This window comes from Pogoniulus pusillus, chromosome 34 (assembly GCF_015220805.1).
Source record: "Pogoniulus pusillus isolate bPogPus1 chromosome 34, bPogPus1.pri, whole genome shotgun sequence".
NCBI classification, from domain to species: domain Eukaryota; kingdom Metazoa; phylum Chordata; class Aves; order Piciformes; family Lybiidae; genus Pogoniulus; species Pogoniulus pusillus.
Genome location: NC_087297.1, coordinates 1740450 through 1764539, shown reverse-complemented (window position 1 = coordinate 1764539; position 24090 = coordinate 1740450). Strand labels below are relative to the sequence as shown.

At 56.5% G+C, this 24090-nt stretch overlaps 1 protein-coding gene across 2 annotated transcripts in view; it reads right to left on the bottom strand.

Moving 5' to 3' along the window:
- CABLES1 (Cdk5 and Abl enzyme substrate 1) overlaps positions 1 to 24090 on the bottom strand; it is a 117492-nt gene that overhangs the window by 52820 nt on the left and 40582 nt on the right. For both annotated transcript variants that reach the window (XM_064170533.1, XM_064170534.1), the window contains exons 2-3: positions 8362 to 8433; positions 1981 to 2073 (exon numbers count right to left, since the gene is read on the bottom strand). In XM_064170533.1, coding sequence (XP_064026603.1) covers positions 1981 to 2073; positions 8362 to 8433 — 165 coding nt within the window. The remainder of the gene's footprint in view (positions 1 to 1980; positions 2074 to 8361; positions 8434 to 24090) is intronic.

Below are 24090 nucleotides of genomic sequence, written 5' to 3'. Positions count from 1 at the left end.
TCCTCACCTTGCCACAGCCAGCCCCAGCTGCCCATTTACCAACCAGCAGGAGGCACAGCAGTGTGGCTGGGACCTGTCACACTGATCATTTCTCTTGTAAGACTCAAGATGATCTTCAGACCTTCCCCTGAAGCTGTTTCCTGGAGGGATTTTGTCCAGCAAGCCACAGGCAGCCCTGACAACTCAGCCAGCTCTGGTGCCTGCCCTCACAGCCAGGAGCAGATGTGGAAATGGCATTCAGCCACTGCTACACTTGCTGCAGGCAGCTGCAGCTGTGTCACCCTCTCACACCAGGCACCTGGCACTGCCTTTGGGGTGAGGCAAGCAGATGCTGCCTGCTTTGCTCCAGCTGCCTCCACTTAACACATTATGGACACACAGGTCTTCCAAACCCAGGGGCAAACCCTTCTGTTGACTTGCAATTCCCAGAATCACAGCATGGGAGGGGTTGGAAGGGACCTCTGCAGATCATCCCCAACCCCCCTGCCAAAGCAGAATCACCTAGAGAGGGTCACACAGGAACATGTGCAGGTGAACTTGGACTGTCTCCACAGATGGAGACTCCACCACCTCCCTGGGCAGCCTGCTCCACTGCTCTGCCACTTTCAAATCAAGGAGCTTCCCCCTCATGTTTAGATGGAACTTCTCATGGCCAAGTTTGTGCCTGTTACCTCTTGTCCTGGCACTGGGCACCACTGAACAAAGCCTGGCCCCATCCTCCTGGCACCCACCCCTGAAGCATCCATCAGCATCGATGAGATCCCCCTCAGGCTGCTGCTCTCCAGACTAAAGAGCCCCAATCCACTCAGCCTTTCCTCATCACAGAGATCACAGTCTCACAGTCTCACAGTATCATCAGGGTTGGAAGAGACCTCACAGATCATCAAGTCCAACCCTTTAGCACAGAGCTCAAGGCCAGACCATGGCACCAAGTGCCACGTCCAGTCCTGCCTTGAACAGCTCCAGGGACGGCGACTCCACCACCTCCCCGGGCAGCCCATTCCAGTGTCCAATGACTCTCTCAGGGAAGAACTTTCTCCTCACCTCCAGCCTAAATCTCCCCTGGCACAGCCTGAGGCTGTGTCCTCTCATTCTGGTGCTGGCCACCTGAGAGAAGAGAGCAACCTCCTCCTGGCCACAACCACCCCTCAGGTAGTTGCAGACAGCAATAAGGTCTGCCCTGAGCCTCCTCTTCTCCAGGCTAACCAATCCCAGCTCCCTCAGCCTCTCCTCGTAGGGCTGTGCTCAAGGCCTCTCCCCAGCCTCGTTGCCCTTCTCTGGACATGCTCAAGCATCTCAATGTCCCTCCTAAACTGGGGGGCCCAGAACTGAACACAGCACTCAAGGTGTGGTCTAACCAGTGCAGAGTACAGGGGCAGAATGACCTCCCTGCTCCTGCTGGCCACACCATTCCTGATGCAGGCCAGGATGCCACTGGCTCTCTTGGCCACCTGGGCACACTGCTGGCTCATGTTCAGGTGGGTATCAATCAGCACCCCCAGATCCCTCTCTGTCTGGCTGCTCTCAGCCACTCTGACCCCAGCCTGTATCTCTGCATGGGGTTGTTGTGGCCAAAGTGCAGCACCCTGCACTTGGAGCTATTGAAGCCATCCCCTTGGACTCTGCCCATCTGTCCAGGTGGCCAAGGTCCCGCTGCAGAGCCCTTCTGCCTTCCAACCCAGCCACATCTGCCCCTTCAGCACCTTTGTGGTCCTTTGCTGTAGCCTGTCCAGCAAGTCCCTCTCCCTCCGGAACCGAGGAGCCCAGAACTGGGCACAGGAGCCCAGAGGCGGCAGAGCAGAGCGGGAGGAGAACCTCCCCTCAGGCTCCCCACCTTCACCCGAGGAAGGAGGGAGCAGCCTGCCCCTTGCCAGCCTGTCTGCAAGGCCCTTAGGCTGTCAGTGGCTCGGGGCAGGTGGCAGTGGCAGGAGGCAGTGCTGCAGGGGGCTGCTGGCCCTGCCCTCCCCCGGCGCTGCGCACCTGCCGCTGCGGGTGTCGTGCTGCCTCATGTTCTTGATGAAGTGAACCTTCTTGAAGTTCTTTGGTCTGGGGGATCCTGAGAGTGTCCGACACCTGAAACACAAAGCACAGAGCCTCAGAGGCTGCAAGAGACCTCCAGGGGTCAGCCAGTCCCACCCCCTGCCAAGCAGCATCACCCAGGGCAGGGCACACAGGAAGGCATCCAGGTGGGTTTGGAAAGGCTCCAGGGAAGGAGACTCCACAACCTCTCTGGGCAGCCTGCTCCAGGCCTCTGCCACCCTCACACCAAAGAAGTTTCTGCTCATGTTGAGGTGGAAACTTCTCTGGTCCAGTTTGTAGCCTTTGCTCCTTGGCTTATTGCTGCTGAGCACCCAAAAAAGCCTGGCCCCAGGCACTGCCCCCCAGCCCTCAGGTATTTGCACACACTGATCAGATCTCCTCTCTCCTCTCTTCTCCACACTAACCAGCCCCAGGGCTCTCAGTCTCTCTCCACAGGGAGATGCTCAGGTCCCCACTCATCCCCATGGCTCTCTGCTGGACTCTCTCCAGCAGATCTCTGCCTCTTCTGAACTGGGGAGGCCCCAAACTGGACACAGTATTGCAGCTGTGGCCTCACTGGGACACAGCAGAGGGGGAGAAGAACCTCCCTAGCCCTGCTGGCCACACTCCTCCTGACATCCCCCAGGATGCCCTTGGCTCTCCTGGCCACAGGGCACATTGCTGCCCATGCAGCACTTGCTGCCCACCAGCACTCCAAGGGCTTTCTCCAGGGAGCTGCTCTCCAGCAGGGCAGCCCCAACCTGCAGTGGTGCTTGCTGCTGTTCCTGCCCAGGTGCAGGACCCTGCACTTGTCCTTACTGAACTTCATGTGGTTAGCCTCTGTCCAGCTCTCAGCCTGTCCACATCTCCCTGAGCCAAGACATGATTCAAGTCACCCAGTGTTGGAATCAGCAAGAATCACAGAATCACAGAATCAGTCAGGGATGGAAAGGAGCTCAAGGATCATCCAGTGCCAACCCCCTGTCATGGGCAGGGACACCTCACACTAGAGCAGGCTGGCCTTAAACACCTCCAGGGATGAGGCTTCCACCACCTCCCTGGGCAACCTGTGCCAGGCTCTCATCACCCTCATGGTGAAGAACTTCTTCCTAACATCCAGTCTGAACAGTGAATACAGTGAGCCTGGGGAGCCCACATGGAAAAACAAGGTACCTAAAATAACAGTAAGAGAAGGCAGCACAGCACCCCCTGCACAGGAAACAACTCACAGGGAGGAAGGGAGGAAGGAAGGGAAGGGAAGGGAAGGGAAGGGAAGGGAAGGGAAGGGAAGGGAAGGGAAGGGAAGGGAAGGGAAGGGAAGGGAAGGGAAGGGAAGGGAAGGGAAGGGAAGGGAAGGGAAGGGAAGGGAAGGGAAGGGAAGGGAAGGGAAGGGAAGGGAAGGGAAGGGAAGGGAAGGGAAGGGAAGGGAAGGGAAGGGAAGGGAAGGGAAGGGAGAAAAGAAAGAAGAAAAGTCAGCAAACTAAAATTTCCTGTAACCTGCAGCAGCTCAGCCCAAGCTTTCAGGGGGCAGCCCAATGCCTGCTAAAGCTGCAACACTCCTGAAGGTGTTGAAGCAAAGCCTGGATGGGGCACTTAGTGCCATGGTCAGGTTGACTGGTTAGGGCTGGGGGATAGGTTGGGATGGCTGAGCTTAGAGGTCTCTTCCAACCTGCTTGGTTCTATGAGTCTATGAACTCCTCACAGCAGCACACACACCTTCCCCTGTGCCCAGCACTGCTCAGGCCACACCTCCAGTGCTGTGTCCAGCTCTGGGCTCCCCAATTCAAGAGAGATGCTGGCAGGTGTTGAGAGAAGGTCAGCAAGGCTGGGGAGGGACCTGGAGCACAGCCCTGTGAGGAGAGGCTGAGGGAGCTGGGGGGGTGCAGCCTGCAGCAGAGGAGGCTCAGGGCAGAGCTCATTGCTGTCTGCAGCTGCCTGCAGGGAGGCTGTAGCCAGGTGGGGTTGGGCTCTGCTGCCAAGCAGGCAGGGCCAGAAGAAGGGGACACAGCCTGAAGCTGTGCCAGGGCAGGTCTAGGCTGGATGTGAGGAGGAAGTTGCTGTCAGAGAGAGTGATTGGCACTGGAATGGGCTGCCCAGGGAGGTGGTGGAGTCCCCATGCCTGGAGGTGCTGAAGAGGAGGCTGCATGAGGCACTCAGTGCCAGGGTCAGTCCATCAGAAGGGTTAGGTGAGAGGTTGGACTCAATGATCTCAGAGAGCTTTTCCAAGCTGCTTCCTTCTGTGCCTCTGACTCTGTGATGCCCTGAGCAGGCTGCCCAGGGCAGTGCTGCAGTTCCCAGCTCGGGAGGGGCTGCAAAGCTGATGCTGAGGGCTTTGGTTTAGTGTGAGCTGGCAGTGCTGGGCCAGTGCTTGGACTTGGTGATCTTCAAGGTCTCTTCCCACCACAAGGACTGCAGGATTCTACCCCAGAGCCACAGTGTCAGGGGCTGGAAGGGACTTGCAAAGAGCCTCCAGTCCAAGCCCCTGGCAGAGCAGGATCCCCTGGGGCAGGGCACGCAGGAGCTGCAGTGCAGAGCAGGCAGCTAACCTGGTTCATCCTGTGCATCCTCCTCAGCTCCTGCTAAGGCAGCTGCTGAGGGAAGGTTTCTCTTCATTTTGGACAGATTCAAACTCTGCCATTCCTGCTGGAAGCCCAAAGAGCAGCATTTGCACTGCTGGCAGCAGGGAGAGCACAAAGCCAACAGGATTGGTAAAACAAAACTCAAAATTAGCCATAAACATAAACAGAGCTAACAAAATAAACTCAATCCCCTCAGGGAAAGGCAGAAAGTTTCCTGCTAACCAGGAGCCCTTCCACCTCTTCTACATCTGCACCCACTGCTTCCACTGCAGTGAGGGCAGGCAGCTGCCCGAGGGAGGAGAGGTGAGACAAGCAGCACCCCCTGCCCCTTCCAGCCCTGCTCCTCTCACTCAGCTGAGGCCTCAGTGCCTCTCACAGCTCTCTCTGCTTCACCTCACTGCTGCTTTCCTGCGGGCACCAGAGGCAGAGCCTGCCCTTGCTGCCCACCCAGGGCTGCCCCTCACTGCCAGAGGGTATTGAGGGGCTGGAGTGGGGCTAGAGGAGGGCAACGAGACTGGGGAGGGGGCTGGAGGGGAAGGCTGAGGAGGAGAGGCTGAAGGAGCTGAGAGTGTGCAGCCTGGAGGAGAGGAGACTCAGGGGGCACCTGGGCACACTCTGCAGCTCCATGAAGGGAAGCTGCAGTAAGGTGAGGGTCAGGCTCTGCTGCCAGGCAGCTTGTGCCAAGAGCCTGGAGCTGTGCCAGGGGAGGGTTAGGTTGCAGGTTAGGAAGCACTGCCTCAGGGTTAGGCTGGAGGTTAGGAAGCACTTCCCCAGGGTCAGGCAGGAGGTTAGGAAGCACTTCCCCAGGGTCAGGCAGGAGGTCAGGAAGCACTTCCCCAGGGTTAGGGTGGAGGTTAGGAAGCACTGCCTCAGGGTCAGGTTGGAGGTTAGGAAGCACTTCCCCAGAGTCAGGTTGGAGGTTAGGAAGCACTTCCCTAGGGTCAGGCTGGAGGTTAGGAAGCACTTCCCCAGGGCCAGGCTGGAGGTTAGGAAGCACTTCCCCAGGGTCAGGCTGGAGGTCAGGAAGCACTTCCCCAGGGTTAGGTTGGAGGTTAGGAAGCACTTCCCCAGAGTCAGGTTGGAGGTTAGGAAGCACTTCCCCAGGGTCAGGCTGGAGGTTAGGAAGCACTTCCCCAGGGTTAGGTTGGAGGTTAGGAAGCACTTCCCCAGAGTCAGGTTGGAGGTTAGGAAGCACTTCCCCAGGGTCAGGCTGGAGGTTAGGAAGCACTTCCCCAGGGCCAGGCTGGAGGTTAGGAAGCACTTCCCCAGGGTTAGGGTGGAGGTTAGGAAGCACTTCCCCAGGGTTAGGGTGGAGGTTAGGAAGCACTTCCCCAGGGTCAGGCTGGAGGTCAGGAAGCACTCCCAAGCCTGGCAAGCCAGGTTTTGTACCTTCAGCCCCTCATGGGTACTTGAATCTCCATCAGCACCCTGCAGGGCAGGCTGGGCAGCACTCAGCAGTCAGCCAGGCTGGGTGCAGCCCTGCTGCCAGGTCTGTGCTCCGCGGGGGGCTCTGCCAGGCAGCCTGCAGGGGGCTAACAAGGCTGCAGCCTGCAGGTGCACACAACCCAGCTCAGCCCCAGCCCCGGGAGAGGCACAGAGCCACAGCAGCATTCAGGCTGGCAGAGCCCCTCAGGGGCACCAAGCCCAGCCCAGATCTCTGCTCTGCAAGGCTCATCCTAAACCAGAGCCCCAAGCACCACAGCCAAACCACCCTGAAACACAGCCAGGTTTGGGCACTCCACCACCTCCCTGGGCAGCTCATTCCAGTCCCTGACCACTCCTGATGGGAAAAATGTTTCCTACTGTCCAGTCTAAACCTACCCAGTGGCAGCTTGAGGCCATTCCCTCTGCTTCTGTCACTAATTCCCTGTGAGCAGAGCCCAGCAGCAGCCTCTCCACAGCCTCCTCTCAGGCAGCTGCAGACAGTGCTGAGCTCTGCCCTCAGCCTCCTCTGTTTCACACCAACCATCCCCAGCTCCTTCAGTCTCTCCTCAGCAGATTCACTGTCCGAAAGAGCCAAAATGAAGCTGCTGCCCTGACAAGCAGGACCTGGAAGCAGACCCTGCACTGCTCAGCCTCCTGGTCAGTCTGCTCCTGAGCTCTTAAGCAGTTGCTCTGTTCTCAAGCACCACAGAGGACTGCCCAGGGACTTCTGCTGTCCCCAGGGGGCTGTGGCCTCCTGGATGCAGAAATCAAATCAGAGCAATCACAAACTCACAGAGCACATCTGGCTGGAAGAGACCTCCAAGCTCCTCCAGGCCAAGCCTCCACCCAGCACTGCAGGCTCACACCAAACCATGTCCCTGAGCACAGCTCCACAGGCTGCTGGAACACTCCCAGGGCACAGCACTGCCCTGGGCAGCCTGTGCCAATGGCTGAGAACCTTCCAGGGCAGAAATATCTCCTGAGCTCCAGCCTGAGCCTCCCCTGGGGCAGCTTGGAGCCATCTCCTCAGCGAGCCCTGCTGCAGCTCAGTGCCACCTCTGCATGCACCCAGCGGCTGCCTGCACATGGCAGGACTTCAGCAAGGCCTTTGACACTGTCCCCCCCAGCAAACTGCTGGCTAAGCTGTCAGCCCATGGCTTGGATGGCAACACTCTGTGCTGGGTTAGGAATTGGCTGGAGGGCCAGACCCAGAGAGTGGTGGTGAATGGTGCCACATCCAGCTGGCAGCTGTCACTAGTGATGTCCCTCAGGGATCAGTGCTGGGCCCCATCCTCTTTAACATCTTCATAGATGATCTGGATGAGGGCATGGAATCAGTCATCAGCAAGTGTGCAGATGACACCAAGCTGGGGGCAGATGTGGCTGGGTTGGAGGGCAGAAGGGCTCTGCAGCAGGACCTTGACTGCCTGCACAGATGGGCAGAGTCCAAGGGGATGGTGTTCAATAGCTCCAAGTGCTGGTGCTGCACTTTGGCCACAGCAACCCCATGCAGAGATACAGGCTGGGGTCAGAGTGGCTGAGAGCAGCCAGACAGAGAGGGATCTGGGGGTGCTGATTGATACCCGCCTGAACATGAGCCAGCAGTGTGCCCAGGTGGCCAAGAGAGCCAGTGGCATCCTGGCCTGCATCAGGAATGGTGTGGTGAGCAGGAGCAGGGAGGTCATTCTGCCCCTGGACTCTGCACTGGTTAGACCTCACCTTGAGTGCTGTGTTCAGTTCTGGGCCCCCCAGTTTAGGAGGGACATTGAGATGCTTGACCGTGTCCAGAGAAGGGCAACGAGGCTGGGGAGAGGCCTTGAGCACAGCCCTACGAGGAGAGGCTGAGGGAGCTGGGATTGGTTAGCCTGGAGAAGAGGAGGCTCAGGGCAGACCTTATTGCTGTCTACAACTACCTGAGGGGAGGTTGTGGCCAGGAGGAGGTTGCTCTCTTCTCTCAGGTGGCCAGCACCAGAACAAGAGGACACAGCCTCAGGCTGTGCCAGGGGAGATTTAGACTGGAGGTGAGGAGAAAGTTCTTCACTGAGAGAGTCATTGGACACTGGAATGGGCTGCCCGGGGAGGTGGTGGAGTCGCCGTCCCTGGAGCTGTTCAAGGCAGGACTGGACGTGGCACTTGGTGCCATGGTCTGGCCTTGAGCTCTGTGCTAAAGGGTTGGACTTGATGATCTGTGAGGTCTCTTCCAACCCTGATGATACTGGGATACTGTGATGGCTTAACACGAACCCCCCCGGGGGGGTTCCAAGCTGAGCAGGGCTGCAGGCCTGCCCGTGGGGGTGCCCTGGGCAGAGGGAAGCAGGGGGGCAGCAGAGGGACTCACCTCCTCAGAGGGGCATTCTCCTCGATGTCCTCCAGGGTCTCCAGGGAAGAGCGCTGCGAGATCAGCCTGCGCCTGCGGGAGAGCAGCACAGGAGGTCACCAGGGTGCCCTGCAGCCCTGCAGCCCCCAGAGCCCCTCTGCTGCCCGCCTCCAGTGAGAGAGGAAAGTCACAAAACACCTCCCACACCCCCCCGGCCCTGCAGGTGCCCATGGGGGCAAAGGGCCCTCTGACACAAGGAGTGCCCCCTGCAGGTGCCCGTGGGGGCAAAGGGCTCTCTGACACGAGGGGTGCCCCCTGTAGGTGCCCATGGGGGCAGCAAAGGGCCCTCTGACACAAGGGGTGCCCCCTGCAGGTGCCCATGGGGGCAGCAAAGGGCCCTCTGACACGAGGGGTGCACCCTAGAGGTGCCCATGGGGGCAGCAAAGGGCCCTCTGACACGAGGGGTGCCCCCTGCAGGTGCCCATGGGGGCAGCAAAGGGCCCTCTGACACGAGGGGTGCCCCCTGCAGGTGCCCATGGGGGCAGCAAAAGGCCCTCCAGCACGAGGGGTGCCCCCTGTAGGTGCCCATGGGGGCAGCAAAGGGCCCTCTGACACGAGGGGTGCCCCCTGCAGGTGCCCATGGGGGCAAAGGGCCCTCTGACACGAGGGGTGCCCCCTGCAGGTGCCCATGGGGGCAAAGGGCCCTCTGACACGAGGGGTGCCCCCTGCAGGTGCCCATGGGGGCAGCAAAGGGCCCTCTGACACGAGGGGTGCCCCCTAGAGGTGCCTGTGCTGCAGTCAGGCTGTGACTGGCTGTGTGCTTTGTGCCTAGGAGTGGTAACTCAGCTCTTTGTCTAGGAAAGGGATAAGTGTTGGGGTGCTGCCTGCCTTGGGGTGCTGCCTGCCTTGGGGTGCTGCCCGCCTTGGGGTGCTGCCTGCCTTGGGGTGCTGCCTGTCTTGGGGTGCTGCCTGCCTTGGGGTGCTGCCCGCCTTGGGGTGCTGCCCACATTGGAGTGATGCCCACCTTGGGGTGCTGCCTGCCTTAGTGTGCTGCCCACATTAGGGTGCTGCCTGCCCTGGGGTGCTGCCCACATTGGGGTGCTGTCTGCCTTGGGATGCTGCCTGCCTTGGGGTGCTGCCCACCTTGGGGTGCTGCCTGCCTTGGTGTGCTGCCCACATTAGGGTGCTGCCCGCCTTGGGGTGCTGGCCACCTTGGGGTTCTGCCTGCCCTGGGCTGCTGTCCACATTGGGGTACCATCTGCCCTGGGGTGCTGCCTGCCCTGGGGTGCTGCCCACCTTGGGGTGCCTGCCTTAGAGTGCTTCCCCTGGACAGTTCCTGCAGAGCCCCCTGGCTCAGGACAAGCTCCTGAGGGGCAGGCTGGTCCCTGCTCTGCTTTGTGCAAGCTCAGCAGGCCAAGGGGCTCGGATGCCCTCTGAAGTGAGAGCTGGCAGGCAGCTGGGCTGCCCTTCCTCTCAGCCAGCACAGCTCACCTGGCAGCAGTGAACTTTCTGCTCAGCCTGATCAGTACTGGGGAATGCTCTGCTTGGTAGCTGAGCCTCTTCCAGCTCCTGACTCCCAAACCAGCCAAATTCATCTGTGGTACCCTTGTAAGATCTTCTCAATCAAACTGAATCTGCTAATTAAACTAAATTAATGTCTGTCTATAGCTTTGGGGGCAGGTTTCAGGAAGATAAAGTAATGCTATTTTTATATCTGTTCCTGACTCAGCCACATTAATTCCCTGCCCCCACAACACAGGGCTGGGGGGCATGGGAAAGGCTTCATCACTGGCACCCAGCAAAGCTCCTTGACACCTGAGCCATACAGAGGCATCAGACAACTGTTTCAGCTGGAAAAGACCTCTGAGATCATCCAGCCCAGCCAGCAACCCAACCCCACCATGGCCACTACATATCATAGAGTCATGGAACTGTTTTGGTTGGAAAAGCTCTCCAAGATCATTGGTTCCAACCATCAGCCCAACCCCACCATGGCCACTACATATCATAGAGTCATGGAACTGTTTTGGTTGGAAAAGCTCTCCAAGATCATTGATTCCAACCATCAGCCCAACCCCACCATGGCCACTACATATCATAGAGTCATAGAACTGTTTTGGTTGGAAAAGGTCTCCAAGATCATTGATTCCAACCATCAGCCCAACCCCACCATGGCCACTACATATCATAGAGTCATGGAACTGTTTTGGTTGGAAAAGCTCTCCAAGATCATTGGTTCCAACCATCAGCCCAACCCCACCATGGCCACTACATATCATAGAGTCATAGAACTGTTTTGGTTGGAAAAGCTCTCCAAGATCATTGATTCCAACCATCAGCCCAACCCCACCATGGCCACTACATATCATAGAGTCATAGAACTGTTTTGGTTGGAAAAGCTCTCCAAGATCATTGATTCCAACCATCAGCCCAACCCCACCATGGCCACTACATATCATAGAGTCATAGAACTGTTTTGGTTGGAAAAGGTCTCCAAGATCATTGATTCCAACCATCAGCCCAACCCCACCATGGCCACTACATATCATAGAGTCATAGAACTGTTTTGGTTGGAAAAGGTCTCCAAGATCATTGATTCCAACCATCAGCCCAACCCCACCATGGCCACTACATATCATAGAGTCATAGAACTGTTTTGGTTGGAAAAGCTCTCCAAGATCATTGATTCCAACCATCAGCCCAACCCCACCATGGCCACTACATATCATAGAGTCATAGAACTGTTTTGGTTGGAAAAGGTCTCCAAGATCATTGATTCCAACCATCAGCCCAACCCCACCATGGCCACTACATATCATAGAGTCATAGAACTGTTTTGGTTGGAAAAGGTCTCCAAGATCATTGATTCCAACCATCAGCCCAACCCCACCATGGCCACTACATATCATAGAGTCATAGAACTGTTTTGGTTGGAAAAGGTCTCCAAGCTCACCCAGTCCAACCACTAACCCAGCCCCACCGTGGCCACTACATATCATAGAGTCATGGAACTGTTTTGGCTGGAAAAGCTCTCCAAGCTCACCCAGTCCAACCACCAACCCAGCCCCACCATGGCCACCAAATCCTGGCCCCAGCTGCCATGGCCACAGCTTTCTGCAGCACCTCCAGCCATGGGCACTCCACCACCTCCATGGGCAGCCTCTGCCAGTCCCTGACCACTCTGGCACCAAAGAAACCTTTCTTCCTCTCCAGCCTAACCCTGCCCTGGCACAGTTTCAGCCATTTCTGCATTGCCTTAGTGCCTTTTCTTCCTAACACCATCTAAGAAGTGCTTGGATAGAAACAAATGAAGCACCAAGATAAAATACCCCAAATAGAGTCTTAGCTGAAGAAGTCTTTGCAGATAATTTGGAGCTCTGCTTCCCATCCCTGACCACTCTTGCACCAAAGACATTTTTCCTCATCTCCACCTAAGTCCTCCTCTGGCACAATTTGAGACCATTTCCTCTCCTGTCACCTCAGAGATTAGCCACCATGGCCATTAGGATGTTGTTTTGTTCTGCTCTGCTTACCCTTCCAAATCAATTTGACACCAACCAGAAGCAAACTTACTCCATGCAAGCTTCCATAGAACTTCCCAACAGCTCCCTCTTGGCTTGCACTTTAAGTTCCCCTTCCTCCAGGGGCTTAACAGCTCCCTCCCACCAGTGCCACCTTTGTTGGGGCACAGCTGCAATGCTATAGGCAAAGTTGTCTGATAGAATAATGCAGAGGGACCTTTGCAGGGGCTGCCTGCCCTGCACACTGCTGATGGAGCCAGCAGCACTGGGTACAGCCAGCAGCTGAGAAGGCATTTTTGAGCATCTCCCTCTGCAGCACAGACCACAGAGTCACTGAATGGGCTGGGCTGGAAGGCACCTCCAAAGCTCATCCAGTCCAACCCCTCTGCAGTTGGCAGGGACATCCTCAGCTAGGTCAGGTTGCCCAGAGCCCTGCTGAGCCTCAGGTTCAGCTGTGTCCAGCTGTGTTCTGCTGTGTTCAGCTGTGTTCTGTTATGTTCAGTTGTATTCAGCTGTGTTCAGCTGTGCTCAGTTGTGTTCAGCTGTGCTCAGCTGTGCTCAGTTGTGTTCAGTTGTGTTCAGCTGTGTCCAGCTGTGTTCAGTTGTGTTCAGCTGTGCTCAGTTGTGTTCAGCTGTGCTCAGTTGTGTTCAGTTGTGTTCAGCTGTGTTCAGTTGTGTTCAGCTGTGCTCAGCTGTGTTCAGTTGTGCTCAGTTGTGTTCAGTTGTGCTCAGCTGTGGTCAGTTGTGTTCAGCTGTGCTCAGCTGTGCTCAGTTGTGTTCAGCTGTGGTCAGTTGTGTTCAGTTGTGTTCAGCTGTGTTCAGTTGTGTTCAGCTGTGCTCAGCTGTGTTCAGTTGTGTTCAGCTGTGCTCAGTTGTGTTCAGTTGTGTTCAGCTGTGTTCAGCTGTGTTCAGCTGTGCTCAGCTGTGTTCATCTGTGTTCAGTTGTGTTCAGCTGTGCTCAGCTGTGTTCAGCTGTGCTCAGTTGTGTTCAGCTGTGCTCAGTTGTGTTTTGTTGTGTTCAGCTGTGTTCAGTTGTGTTCAGCTGTGCTCAGCTGTGTTCAGTTGTGTTCAGCTGTGTTCAGCTGTGCTCAGTTGTGTTCAGCTGTGCTCAGCTGTGTTCAGCTGTGTTCAGCTGTGTTCAGTTGTGTTCAGCTGTGTTCAGCTGTGTTCAGCTGTGTTCAGTTGTGTTCAGCTGTGTTCAGTTGTGTTCAGCTGTGCTCAGTTGTGTTCAGTTGTGCTCAGTTGTGTTCCGTTGTGTTCAGCTGTGCTCAGCTGTGCTCAGTTGTGTTCAGTTGTGGTCAGCTGTGGTCAGTTGTGTTCTGTTGTGTTCTGTTGTGTTCTGTTGTGCTGAGAGTTCCCCCAGGGATCAGAGCTGGGCCCAAAGCTGTTTCATTTCTTCACCCCTGCTCTGGAGGTTGGGATCAAGAGCACCCTGAGGAATGCAGCTGACACCAGAAGGAGTGGGGAGGTTGGCACTGCAGAAGTCACTCTCAAGGAAGCTCTGGACAGGCTGAAGGAGTTTGCTAGCAAGAACCATGAGAGGTTCAGCAGGGACAGGTGCAAGGTCTTGCACCTGGGAACACAGAACTCAGGAGTGCAGCTCAGACTGGGATCCACCTCCAGCCATGGGCACTCCACCACCTCCCTGGGCAGCCTCTGCCAGTCCCTCACCACTCCTGCACCAAAGACATTTTTCCACCTCTCCAACCTAACCCTCCCCTGGCACAAGGTCAGGACATTTCCTCTCCTTCTAGCACCTGATCCTATGGAGCAGAGCCCAACCCCCACCTGCCTGCAGCCTCCTCTCAGGCAGCTGTAGAGAGCAATGAGCTCTGCCCTCAGCCTCCTCTGCTCCACACTAAACCCCCCCAGCTCCCTCAGCTGCTGCTCCCCAGCCCTGTTCTCCAGACCCTTCCCCAGCTTTGTTGCCCTTTCTCAGATGCACTCCAGCCCCTCACTGTCCTTCTCGTAATAAGAGGGATGCAGGATGTACAGGATGCAGGATGTACAGGATGTAGGATGCTCAGGATGCAGGATGTTCAGGATGCAGGATGTACAGGATGTAGGATGCTCAGGATGCAGGATGCTCAGGATGCAGGATGCTCAGGATGTAGGATGTACAGCATGCAGGATGCTCAGGGTGTAGGATGTTCAGGATGCTCAGGATGCAGGATGCTCAGGATGTAGGATGCTCAGGATGCAGGATGCTCAGGGTGTAGGATGCTCAGGGTGTAGGATGCTCAGGATGTAGGATGCTCAGGATGTAGGATGCTCAGGATGTAGGATGCTCAGGATGCAGGATGCTCAGGATGTAGGATGCTCAGGATGTAGGATGCTCAGGGTGTAGGATGCTCAGGGTGTAGGATGCTCAGGATGCAGGAGGTACAGGATGTAGGATGCTCAGGGTGTAGGATGCTCAGGATGTAGGATGCTCAGGATGCAGGATGTACAGGATGTAGGATGCTCAGGATGTAGGATGCTCAGGATGCAGGAGGTACAGGATGCAGGATGCTCAGGATGTAGGATGCTCAGGATGCAGGAGGTACAGGATGCAGGATGCTCAGGATGTAGGATGCTCAGGATGCAGGATGCTCAGGATGCAGGATGCTCAGGATGCAGGATGCTCAGGATGCAGGAGGTACAGGATGCAGGATGCTCAGGATGTAGGATGCTCAGGATGCAGGAGGTACAGGATGCAGGATGCTCAGGATGTAGGATGCTCAGGATGCAGGAGGTACAGGATGTAGGATGCTCAGGATGCAGGATGCTCAGGATGCAGGATGCTCAGGATGTAGGATGCTCAGGATGTAGGATGCTCAGGATGCAGGAGGTACAGGATGCAGGATGCTCAGGATGTAGGATGCTCAGGATGCAGGAGGTACAGGATGCAGGATGCTCAGGATGTAGGATGCTCAGGATGTAGGATGCTCAGGATGCAGGATGCTCAGGATGCAGGATGCTCAGGATGTAGGATGCTCAGGATGCAGGATGCTCAGGATGTAGGATGCTCAGGATGCAGGATGCTCAGGATGCAGGATGCTCAGGATGTAGGATGCTCAGGATGTAGGATGCTCAGGATGCAGGAGGTACAGGATGTAGGCTGCTCAGGGTGTAGGGACATGACTCTACATTCTAGACTGATGCAGCAGATGAGAGCTGTTGCTTCTTAGTACCTCTTATAGCTCATTAACTTAATAAGAGAAGTCTTCACTGCCTGCCACTCTTCCTCCCCCAGTTACCTCAACATCCTCCCCATCCAAGCTGCCTTGCTCCCTTCATCTGTGAGTAAACAGTTTCCAGGGCCTCAGTGTGTTGTGAGCCTCCTCCTCCTGCCAAGGCTGTTCATTAATTCATTCCTCTGCTGTATTTCCACAATCTCTGTGGGTTGGTTTTGTTCATCTGGGGCCAGCAGCAGCAGCTTCTGATCCTTCCTGCAATCTGCTAACCCCTCCAGTTGTGCTGCTACAACTGCTCCTGAGGCCCTGCTGCAAATCTGATTACCAACATGGTTCGGGGTTGGGGTTTTGGGGGGGTTTATTTCAGTTCAAAATACCCCTGAGCTTCAGTGATTCAGTGGACCAAAGAGTTCAAACAGCAGATTCCTCTCCCTAACCTCCAGACAAGGCATTTCAGCACAGTATGAATGTGAATGTGGCCTCCCAGCTACTCAGAAATCCTCCAAAACACCTCCAATCATTTCTAGAGCAACTAAGTGTGGAGTTAATCCTCTTAGGAAAATATGCAAACCTAAATCCTCCCCCCCCAGGCTTTGTCTGAGCCAGAATTTTAGTGGATCTGGTTCAAGATAGGACACTAAGACAAAACAGTCCTCATGCCAGGGAGTGCTGAACCTGCTGACACGGCCAAGGGAGAGCAAAGAGAACCACAGGTGCAGAGAATGGGTTGGGTTGGAAGGGACCTCAAAGCTCAGCCAGTTCCAACCTCCCTGCCATAGGCAGGGACATCTCTCACTAGAACAGGTTGCTCAGGGCCTCATCCAGCCTGGTCCTGAACACCTCCCTGGGCAACCTGTGGCAGTGTCTCCCCACCCTCAACCTGTGCCAGTGTCTCAGCACCCTCAACCTGTGCTAGTGTCTCACCACCCTCAACCTGTGCCAGTGTTTCACCACCCTCAACCTGTGCCAGTGTCTCACCACCCTCACTGAAAAGAATTTCTTCCTCATCTCTGGTCCCAATCTCTCCTCTTCCAGCTCAAAGCCATCACCCCTTGCCCCATCACTCCAAGTCCCTGTCTCTGTGCCCACTGGTGCTCCCTCAGCTTCACTCACAGAGGGGTCAGAGGACAAGAGATGCTCTTACAGGGAGAAAGTGAGAGAATGACACAATGATAGAGGTTGGAAGGGACCTCCAGAGATCATCCAGTCCAACCCTTGGGCTAAAGCAGGATCACCAAGGGTAGGTCACACAGGAACATGTCCAGATGAGTCTTGAATGTCTCCAGAAGAGACTCTCCAACCTCTCTGGGCAGCCTCAGAGCAAGAGGAGCTCCTCCACTGGACCACAAACAAAGGGTCCAAGTTTCAGCTCCCTGTGGCATTGATGCAGGAGGTGATTGCTGCTTTTCAATACCTCCTTAGAGGTCATTAGCCTATTACCAGCCTTAAATGATGGCACCCTCCCATCCTGTGCATTGCAACACCAAAGGCATAGTCGTGTGGTGTTGTTGGTCAGAGAGAGACAAACAACAGCACAACCTCACCACCCAAAGGTGGCATTTATCAGACTGCCCACAGCACTGCCCTGGATGCCTGCTTGGTGCCCTAAGGAGCTCCTACACCACCAGGTGCACACTGCAGCCACCACTGCAACCCTCCTCACCCAAAGCTGGGCACCAGCCTCAGCCTCCCTGCCACTGGCTTGCCAGAGCTGGGTTCTGAAGAGCCTATTTATGTATCTCCTCTTCAGGCAGATGTGCTGGTTGGCAGAAGTGCCCCCAGATGCCTTTCATCAGCTCCAGGGCAGTTTTGAGTGCTGGGCACACAGCTGCCTGCTGCCTCTTGAGTCCTCTGCTTCCCTTCACAGGATCACAGCATGGGAGGGCTTGGAAGGGACCTCCAGAGATCACTGAGTCCAACCTCTTTGCAAAGCAGCATCCCCCAGGGCAGGGCACACAGGAAGGTATCCAGGAGGGTCTTGAAAGCCTCCATAGAAGGAGACTCCACAACCTCTTCCAGGCAAGCAGCAACAGAACAAGGGGACACAGCCTCAAGCTGTGGCAGGGCAGGTCTAGGCTGGCTGTTAGGAGGAAGTTGTTGTCAGAGAGAGTGATTGGCATTGGAATGGGCTGCCCAGGGAGGTGGTGGAGTGGCTGTGCCTGGAGGTGTTGAAGCCAAGCCTGGCTGGGGCACTTAGTGCCATGGTCTGGTTGGTTGGGCAGGGCTGGGTGCTAGGTTGGGCTGGATGAGCTTGGAGCTCTCTTCCAACCTGCTTGATTCCCTTAACCTGCTCCAGGGTTCTGTCACCCTCACAGTAAAGAAGTTCTTCCTCGTGTTAGATGGAACTTCCTTTGGTCAAGTCTGTGCCCACTTCCTCTTTACCTGTCACTGGGCATCACTGACAGGAGTCAGGCCCCATCCTCCTGCCCCCCACCCTTTAGCTATTTACAAGCATTGCTCAGATCCCCCTCAGCCTCCTCCTCTCCAGGCTAACCAGCCCCAGCTCTCTAAGCCTCTGCTCCCATCAGAGCTGTTCAGCGCCCTCAGCAGTTCAGTGCCCCTGGGCTGGACTCTCTTCAGTAGTTCCTGGTCCTTCTTGAGCTGGTCACAAGCTAAACCCAGCCCCAGGGGTGCTGCCTCCTGTCTCTTGCTTGCTAAAGTGGAATGTAGCCCAGGCTGAGGGCAGTGGCTGCCCCACCTGGGCACAAACCAGCTCACACTGTCACCCCCAGTGGCTGTGCACTGCTCTGGGGACCTAACTGAGAGTGCAGAGAGAAGGGAGGGAAGCTGTGTGCTCAGCCAAGCCTGCAGGAGCACTCACACCTAAGCTCCCTGCAATCTGCTGGGAAGAGAGGCAAGGCTCAGCCCGGAGGGAAGGAAGCAGGCAAACAGCAGCGATAAGCAAGCGTGGGTCAGACAGGAGCCTGCAGTGCTGAGGGCTTGCCCCAGCCCCCTCCCCTCCTTTGCTGGGACTGGTAGCAGTGAGACCAAGGCCAGCTGCAGACTGCCACATCTCCACCTCTGCCCTGCACCATCAGCTTCGGTAGGTTCTGCTCCCTGCACGGCACCAGAAGTGGATCAGAGAATGGTTTGGGTTGGAAGGGACCTCAAAGCTCAGCCAGTTCCAGCCTCCTGCCACAGGCAGGGACACCTCCCAGCACAAAGCCTCATCCAGCCTGAACTAAACACCTCCAGAGAGGGGACATCCACAGCCTCCTTGGGCAACCTCTGCCAGTGTCTCACCACCCTCACAGGCTCGCAGAGTGTTAGGGGTGGAAGGGACCTCTGGAGATCTTCCAACCCAACTCCTGCCAGAGCAGGAGCAGAGAATCCAGCACAGGGCACATAGGAACACATCCAGATAGGGCTGGGAAGGCTCCAGAGAAGGAGACTCCACAGCCTCTCTGGGCAGCCTGTGCCAGGGCTCTGGGACCCTTCCAGTCAAGAAGTTCTTCCTCATGCTGAGGTGGAGCTTCCTGTGCTGCAGCTTCCATCCCTTGCCCTTGTCCTATCCCAGGGCACAAGGGAGCAGAGTTTGTCCCCTCCTCGTTGACCCTCAGCCCTCAGATATTTATAAACATTGCTCAGAGCCCCTCCGAGGCTTCTCCTCAGCAGAGCAAACAGCCCCAGGTCCCTCAGCCTCTCCTCACTGCTCCTGCCCCTGCAGCATCTCTGCAGAGTTTACCCTAATCTCCAGTCTCAATCTTAGAATCATGGTTTTGGGCTGGAAGGGACCTCCAGAGCTCACCCAGCCCAACCCCCTGCACTCAGCAGGGACATCCTCCACTGCAGCAGCTTGCCCACAGCCCTGTCCAGCCTCACCTGGAACATCTCCAGGGCTGGGACCTCAACCACCTCCATGGGCAACCTGCCACAGTGTTCCAGCAGCCTCCTGGGGCAGGACTCCCTAACAGCCAACCTAAACCTGTCCTCCTCTCATTTCAGTCCATTACCCCTTGGCCTGTTACTCCCAGCCCTTGTCAGAAGTCCCTCCCCAGCCCTCCTGGAGCCCCTTCAGGTACTGGAAGGCTGCTCCAAGGTCTCCCAGGAGGGGATCTGCAGCAGCTCTGCTGAGATGAGTTCCACTGCTCCGAGGAAGCTCTGCCACCATCAGGTGCCTGCAATTACTCTACTTCATCTTCAGTCTTCATTTTGAGGCCTAATTAAGATGACCTAAATACCAATACTTTCTAAGCTCTCCACAGCTGGATATTACATCACAAATGCCAACTAATGAACCTACCTGCTGGGAGCCAACTCACATCCTGTGCCTCAGGCTCAGGGCAAAAATCAGGCTGGGGAGAGCAAAGCTTCTCAAAGGCTGCTCCAGGGAACAGAGGCAAAGCCAATTTTTCACTGTCTTCATCACAAATGCATGGCCTCAACTGGTGTTTGGTACTTAAACCCATTTGTCACCTTGCCTTCTGCAGGCAAGCAGCCAGGGCTGGTCTGTACCACTTCTCAAAGTGCTGATTTGCCAAACTGGATTGATTGTGGAATCACAGAATGGGTTGGGTGGGAAGGGACCTGAGGGATCATCCAGCTCCGGCCCCTTCCATGGGCAGAGACACCTCCCACTAGCCCAGGCCATGACTGCTGCTCACAGTCTCATGACCTTGCAGGTTTTGCTTTAAAATCCTTTAAAGCCTCTTCCCCTTCAACATCCAAACCATCTTCCCCTGTCTCCTCCCTGCTCACTGTGTAAGGAGAGCTCAGGAGGTGCCCATACCCTGCCACCACACCCCAAGCCCAGTCCAAAGGAGGAGACTGAAGGACTGGTGGACAAGAAGCTGGACATGAGCAGGCAGTGTGAGCCTGCAGCCAGAGGGCAATCACAGCCTGGGCTGCAGCAGAAGCAGTGTGGGCAGCAGATCAGAGAGGGGACTCTGCCACTGTGCTCTGCTGAGACCTCCCCTGCACTACTGCAGCCAGCTCTGGAGCCCTCAGTACAGGAAGGACATGGACCTGATGGGGAGGGTGCAGAGGAGGCCATGGAAATGGTCAGGGGTTGGAGCAGCTCTGCTGTGGGGGCAGGCTGAGGGAGCTGGGGGTGTGCAGCCTGCAGAGGAGAAGGCTCTGGGGGGGCTAACAGCAGCCTGCCAGTGCCTGAGGGAGCCTACAGGCAGGCTGGAGAGAAGCTGTTTGCAAAGGCCTGCAGGGACAGGGCAAGGGCAATGGTCCAAGCCTGAGCAGAGCAGAGTGAGGTTGGATGTCAGGAACAAGTTCTTTACTGTGAGGCTGGTGGAGCCCTGGAACAGGCTGCCCAGGGAGGTGGCTGAGGCTCCTTCCTTGGAGACATTCAGGGTCAGGCTGGATGGGGCCCTGGGTGACCTGGGCTGGTGGGGAAGTCCCTGCTGAGTGCAGGGGGATGGAGTGGATGAGCTCTGGAGGCCCCTTCTGGCCTGGACCATTCTGTGATTATGTGAGTGCTTCTTGCCCTGGCATTTTAAAGGGCTGCTTTCTAAGACACTGCTGACCTGTTCCAGACTGGACTGATCTCTGAGCAGCTGCCTGAACCTCTCTGCAAGTGTCTCAAAGCCTACAACCTTGTCTTCACTCCCTCTCTCCACAGTCAGATGAAGATGTGGCTCAGCTTGCCAAGAAGATATGAAATAGAAGGGATTGAGTCCAGCAGCAGTGAGTTTGCAGATGGCACCAAGCTAGGAGCAGCTGTGGAGCTGTTGGAGGTAGCAGAGCCCTGCAGAAGGACCTGGCATGGGTGGGCAGAGGCCAAGGGGATGAGACTGAACAAGGCCAAGGGCAGGGTTCTACACATTGGCCACAACAACCCCAAGCAGCACTACAGGCTGGGGCCAGAGTGGCTGAGAGCAGCCAGGCAGAGAGGGAGCTGGGGGTGCTGGGAGAGAGGAGCTGCAGAGGAGGCAGCAGTGTGCCCAGGTGGGCAGCAGAGCCAATGGCATCCTGGGCTGGCTCAGGAGCAGTGTGGGCAGCAGGACAAGGGAGGTTCTTCTGCCCCTGTGCTCAGCACTGCTCAGGCCACCCCTGGAGTGCTGTGTCCAGTTCTGGGCTCCTCAGTTCAAGAAAGATGTTGAGGTGCTGGAAGGTGCTGAGAGAAGGGCAGCAAGTCTGGGGAGGGGCCTGGAGCACAGCCCTGTGAGGAGAGGCTGAGGGAGCTGGGGGGGTGCAGCCTGCAGCAGAGGAGGCTCAGGGCAGAGCTCATTGCTGCCTGCAGCTGCCTGCAGGGAGGCTGTAGCCAGGTGGGGTTGGGCTCTGCTGCCAGGCAGACAGGGACAGAAGAAGGGGACACAGCCTCAAGCTGTGCCAGGGCAGGTTGAGGCTGGATGTGAGGAGGAAGTTGTTGACAGAGAGAGTGATTGGCATTGGAATGGGCTGCCCAGGGAGGTGGTGGAGTGGCTGTGGCTGGAGGTGTTGCAGCCAAGCCTGGCTGGGGCACTTAGTGCCATGGTCTGGTTGGTTGGGCAGGGCTGGGTGCTAGGTTGGGCTGGCTGAGCTTGGAGCTCTCTTCCAGCCTGCTTGGTTCTATGGTTCTATGAAATAAAATCCAGCAGCAGCAGGACTCCAACCCAACCCAGCAAGCAGTCCCAGGGAATGGACTGCAAAAAGGCTTCCCTGGAACTAACACAGCAATGGGTGGAAAATTATCTTCACTGCTGCAAACTCTCAGCTGGATGATGTTAAATGGACACAATCTTAAGCTCTGTAGACAGGAGGAGATAAAAAAAAATGGAGCTGCAATCAGACCAGTGGATAAATTCATGCAGGAAGGAAGGGAGCCAGTGATAATCCAAGAGATAAGGAGAAATAAATCCCTGGGTAATGACTTTCCAGCACAGCCACAGAGACAGGGAGAAGAAGCTGCATTTTAAACAGGCTTCAGTCTAGTCTGAGCCATGGGTGTGGATCCAGTCCTCAGAAAGGGCAAGAAAGAGGTTCCAGGGAACTGCTGACCAGTCAGCCTCGGCTCCATCCCTGGGGAAGTGATGGAGCAGCTCCTTCTGGAAGGCACTTGGGAGAGAATCACAGCATCATAGAACCAAGCAGGCTGGAAGAGAGCTCCAAGCTCAGCCAGCCCAACCTAGCACCCAGCCCTGCCCAACCAACCAGACCATGGCACTAAGTGCCCCAGCCAGGATTGGCTTCAACACCTCCAGCCACAGCCACTCCACCACCTCCCTGGGCAGCCCATTCCAGTGCCTATCACTCTCTCTGCCAACAACTTCCTAACAACATCCAGCCTAGACCTGCCCTGCCACAGCTTGAGCCTCTGTGCCCTTCTTCTGTTGCTGGGTTCCTGGCAGCAGAGCCCAACCCCACCTGGCTACAGCCTCCCTGCAGGCAGCTGCAGACAGCAATGAGCTCTGCCCTGAGCCTCCTCTGCTGCAGGCTGCACCCCCCCAGCTCCCTCAGCCTCTCCTCACAGGGCTGTGCTCCAGGCCCCTCCCCAGCCTTGCTGCCCTTCTCCAAACACCTTCCAGCACCTCAACAGCTCTCTGCAATGGAGGAGCCCAGAACTGGACACAGCACTCCAGGGGTGGCCTGAGCAGTGCTGAGCACAGGGGCACAAGAACCATCCTTGTCCTGCTGCCCACACTGCTCCTGAGCCAGCCCAGGATGCCATTGGCTCTGCAGCCCACCTGGGCACTGCTGCCTCCTCTGCAGCTCCTCCCTACCAGCACCCCCAGGGCCCTCTCTGCCTGGCTGCTCTCCAGAAGAAGGTTATCAGTAGTCAGCATGGATTTAGCCAGGGGAACTCATGCTGGACTAACCTGACAGCATCCTGTGATGCCATAAGTGAATGGGTAGTTGCAGGCAGAGCAGTGGATGTAGTCTGCCTTGACCCTAGCAAGGCCTTTGCTGCTGTCTCCCATGACATCCTGGTGAGCAAGCTCAGGAAGTGTGGGATGGAAGAGCAGACCTGAGGTGGATTAGGAACTGGGTACAAGACAGAGTTCAAAGAGTGGTGATCAGTGGTGCCAGGTCCAGGTGGAGAGCTGTCACCAGTGGAGTCCCCCAGGGATCAGTGCAGGGTCCAGCTCTGTTCAGCATCTTCATCAATGCCATTGCTGAGGGCACAGACAGACAGAGTCTGCTCAGCAGGTTTGGTGATGACACCAAGCTGGGAGGCTTGGCTGAGACAGCTGCAGGCTGTGCTGCCATCCACACAGAGCTGGGCAGACAGAGCTGGGCACAGAGGAACCAAGTAAGGTTCAACAAGGCCAAGAGCAGAGTCCTGCCCCTGGGGAGGAACCATGACCTGCCTCCAGCTTTGGGCCCCCTAAAGGCTGCAGCCTCCAGTGTGTCACAGAAACACTTTGGTTGGAGAAGACTTTGAAGATCATTGGCTGCAGAGAGCAATGAGCTCTGCCCTCAGCCTCCTCTGCTCCACACCAACCCCCCCAGCTCCCTCAGCTGCCCCTCCCCAGCCCTGTTCTCCAGACCCTTCCTCAGCTTTGTTGCCCTTCTCACGACCTGCTCCAGCCCCTCAGTGTCCATACAGGGCATGTCCTTGTCCCAGGACTCTCAGAGCTCTTCCCCTCAGGTCCAGGAGCACCACAGGCTAAGTGACAGTGCTCAGCCCCTCGGTGTCCTTCTTGCAGTGAGGTCCCAAACTGAACCAAGCACCCAAGCTGTGGGTACTGGGTTATGCAGAATCAAGCACCAGTGCTGAAGAGCAACCACTTCTTCCTCTGCCACCCTTCTGAAGGGTGCCAGCTCTGAACTCAAAGAGGAGCTCTTGCCCAAAAGCCAACCTAGTCCTCTGCAAATGCTCCCTGGAGTCACCAAACCATGCCCTGGATGTGTAGCTGCCATAGATCAAACCAGGCAGAGCATCACCTCGATCCTAGCTCTGTGGGCACAGCAACCCCAGGGGTGTTCTTCCACTGCCCTTCATACTGCTCAGGGCAGCACCACAAGGGCTTGGAACAGTCAAAGGAAAACAAGGGAGGAATTCAGGGAGATCTAAGGTCAGGCATAAACAAGGGAGGAATTCAGGGAGATCTAGGCTCAGGCAGAGGAAGTGCCATGGGAACAGGAGGAGGAATTTTACCCTGTGAGGGTGGCAGAGCCTG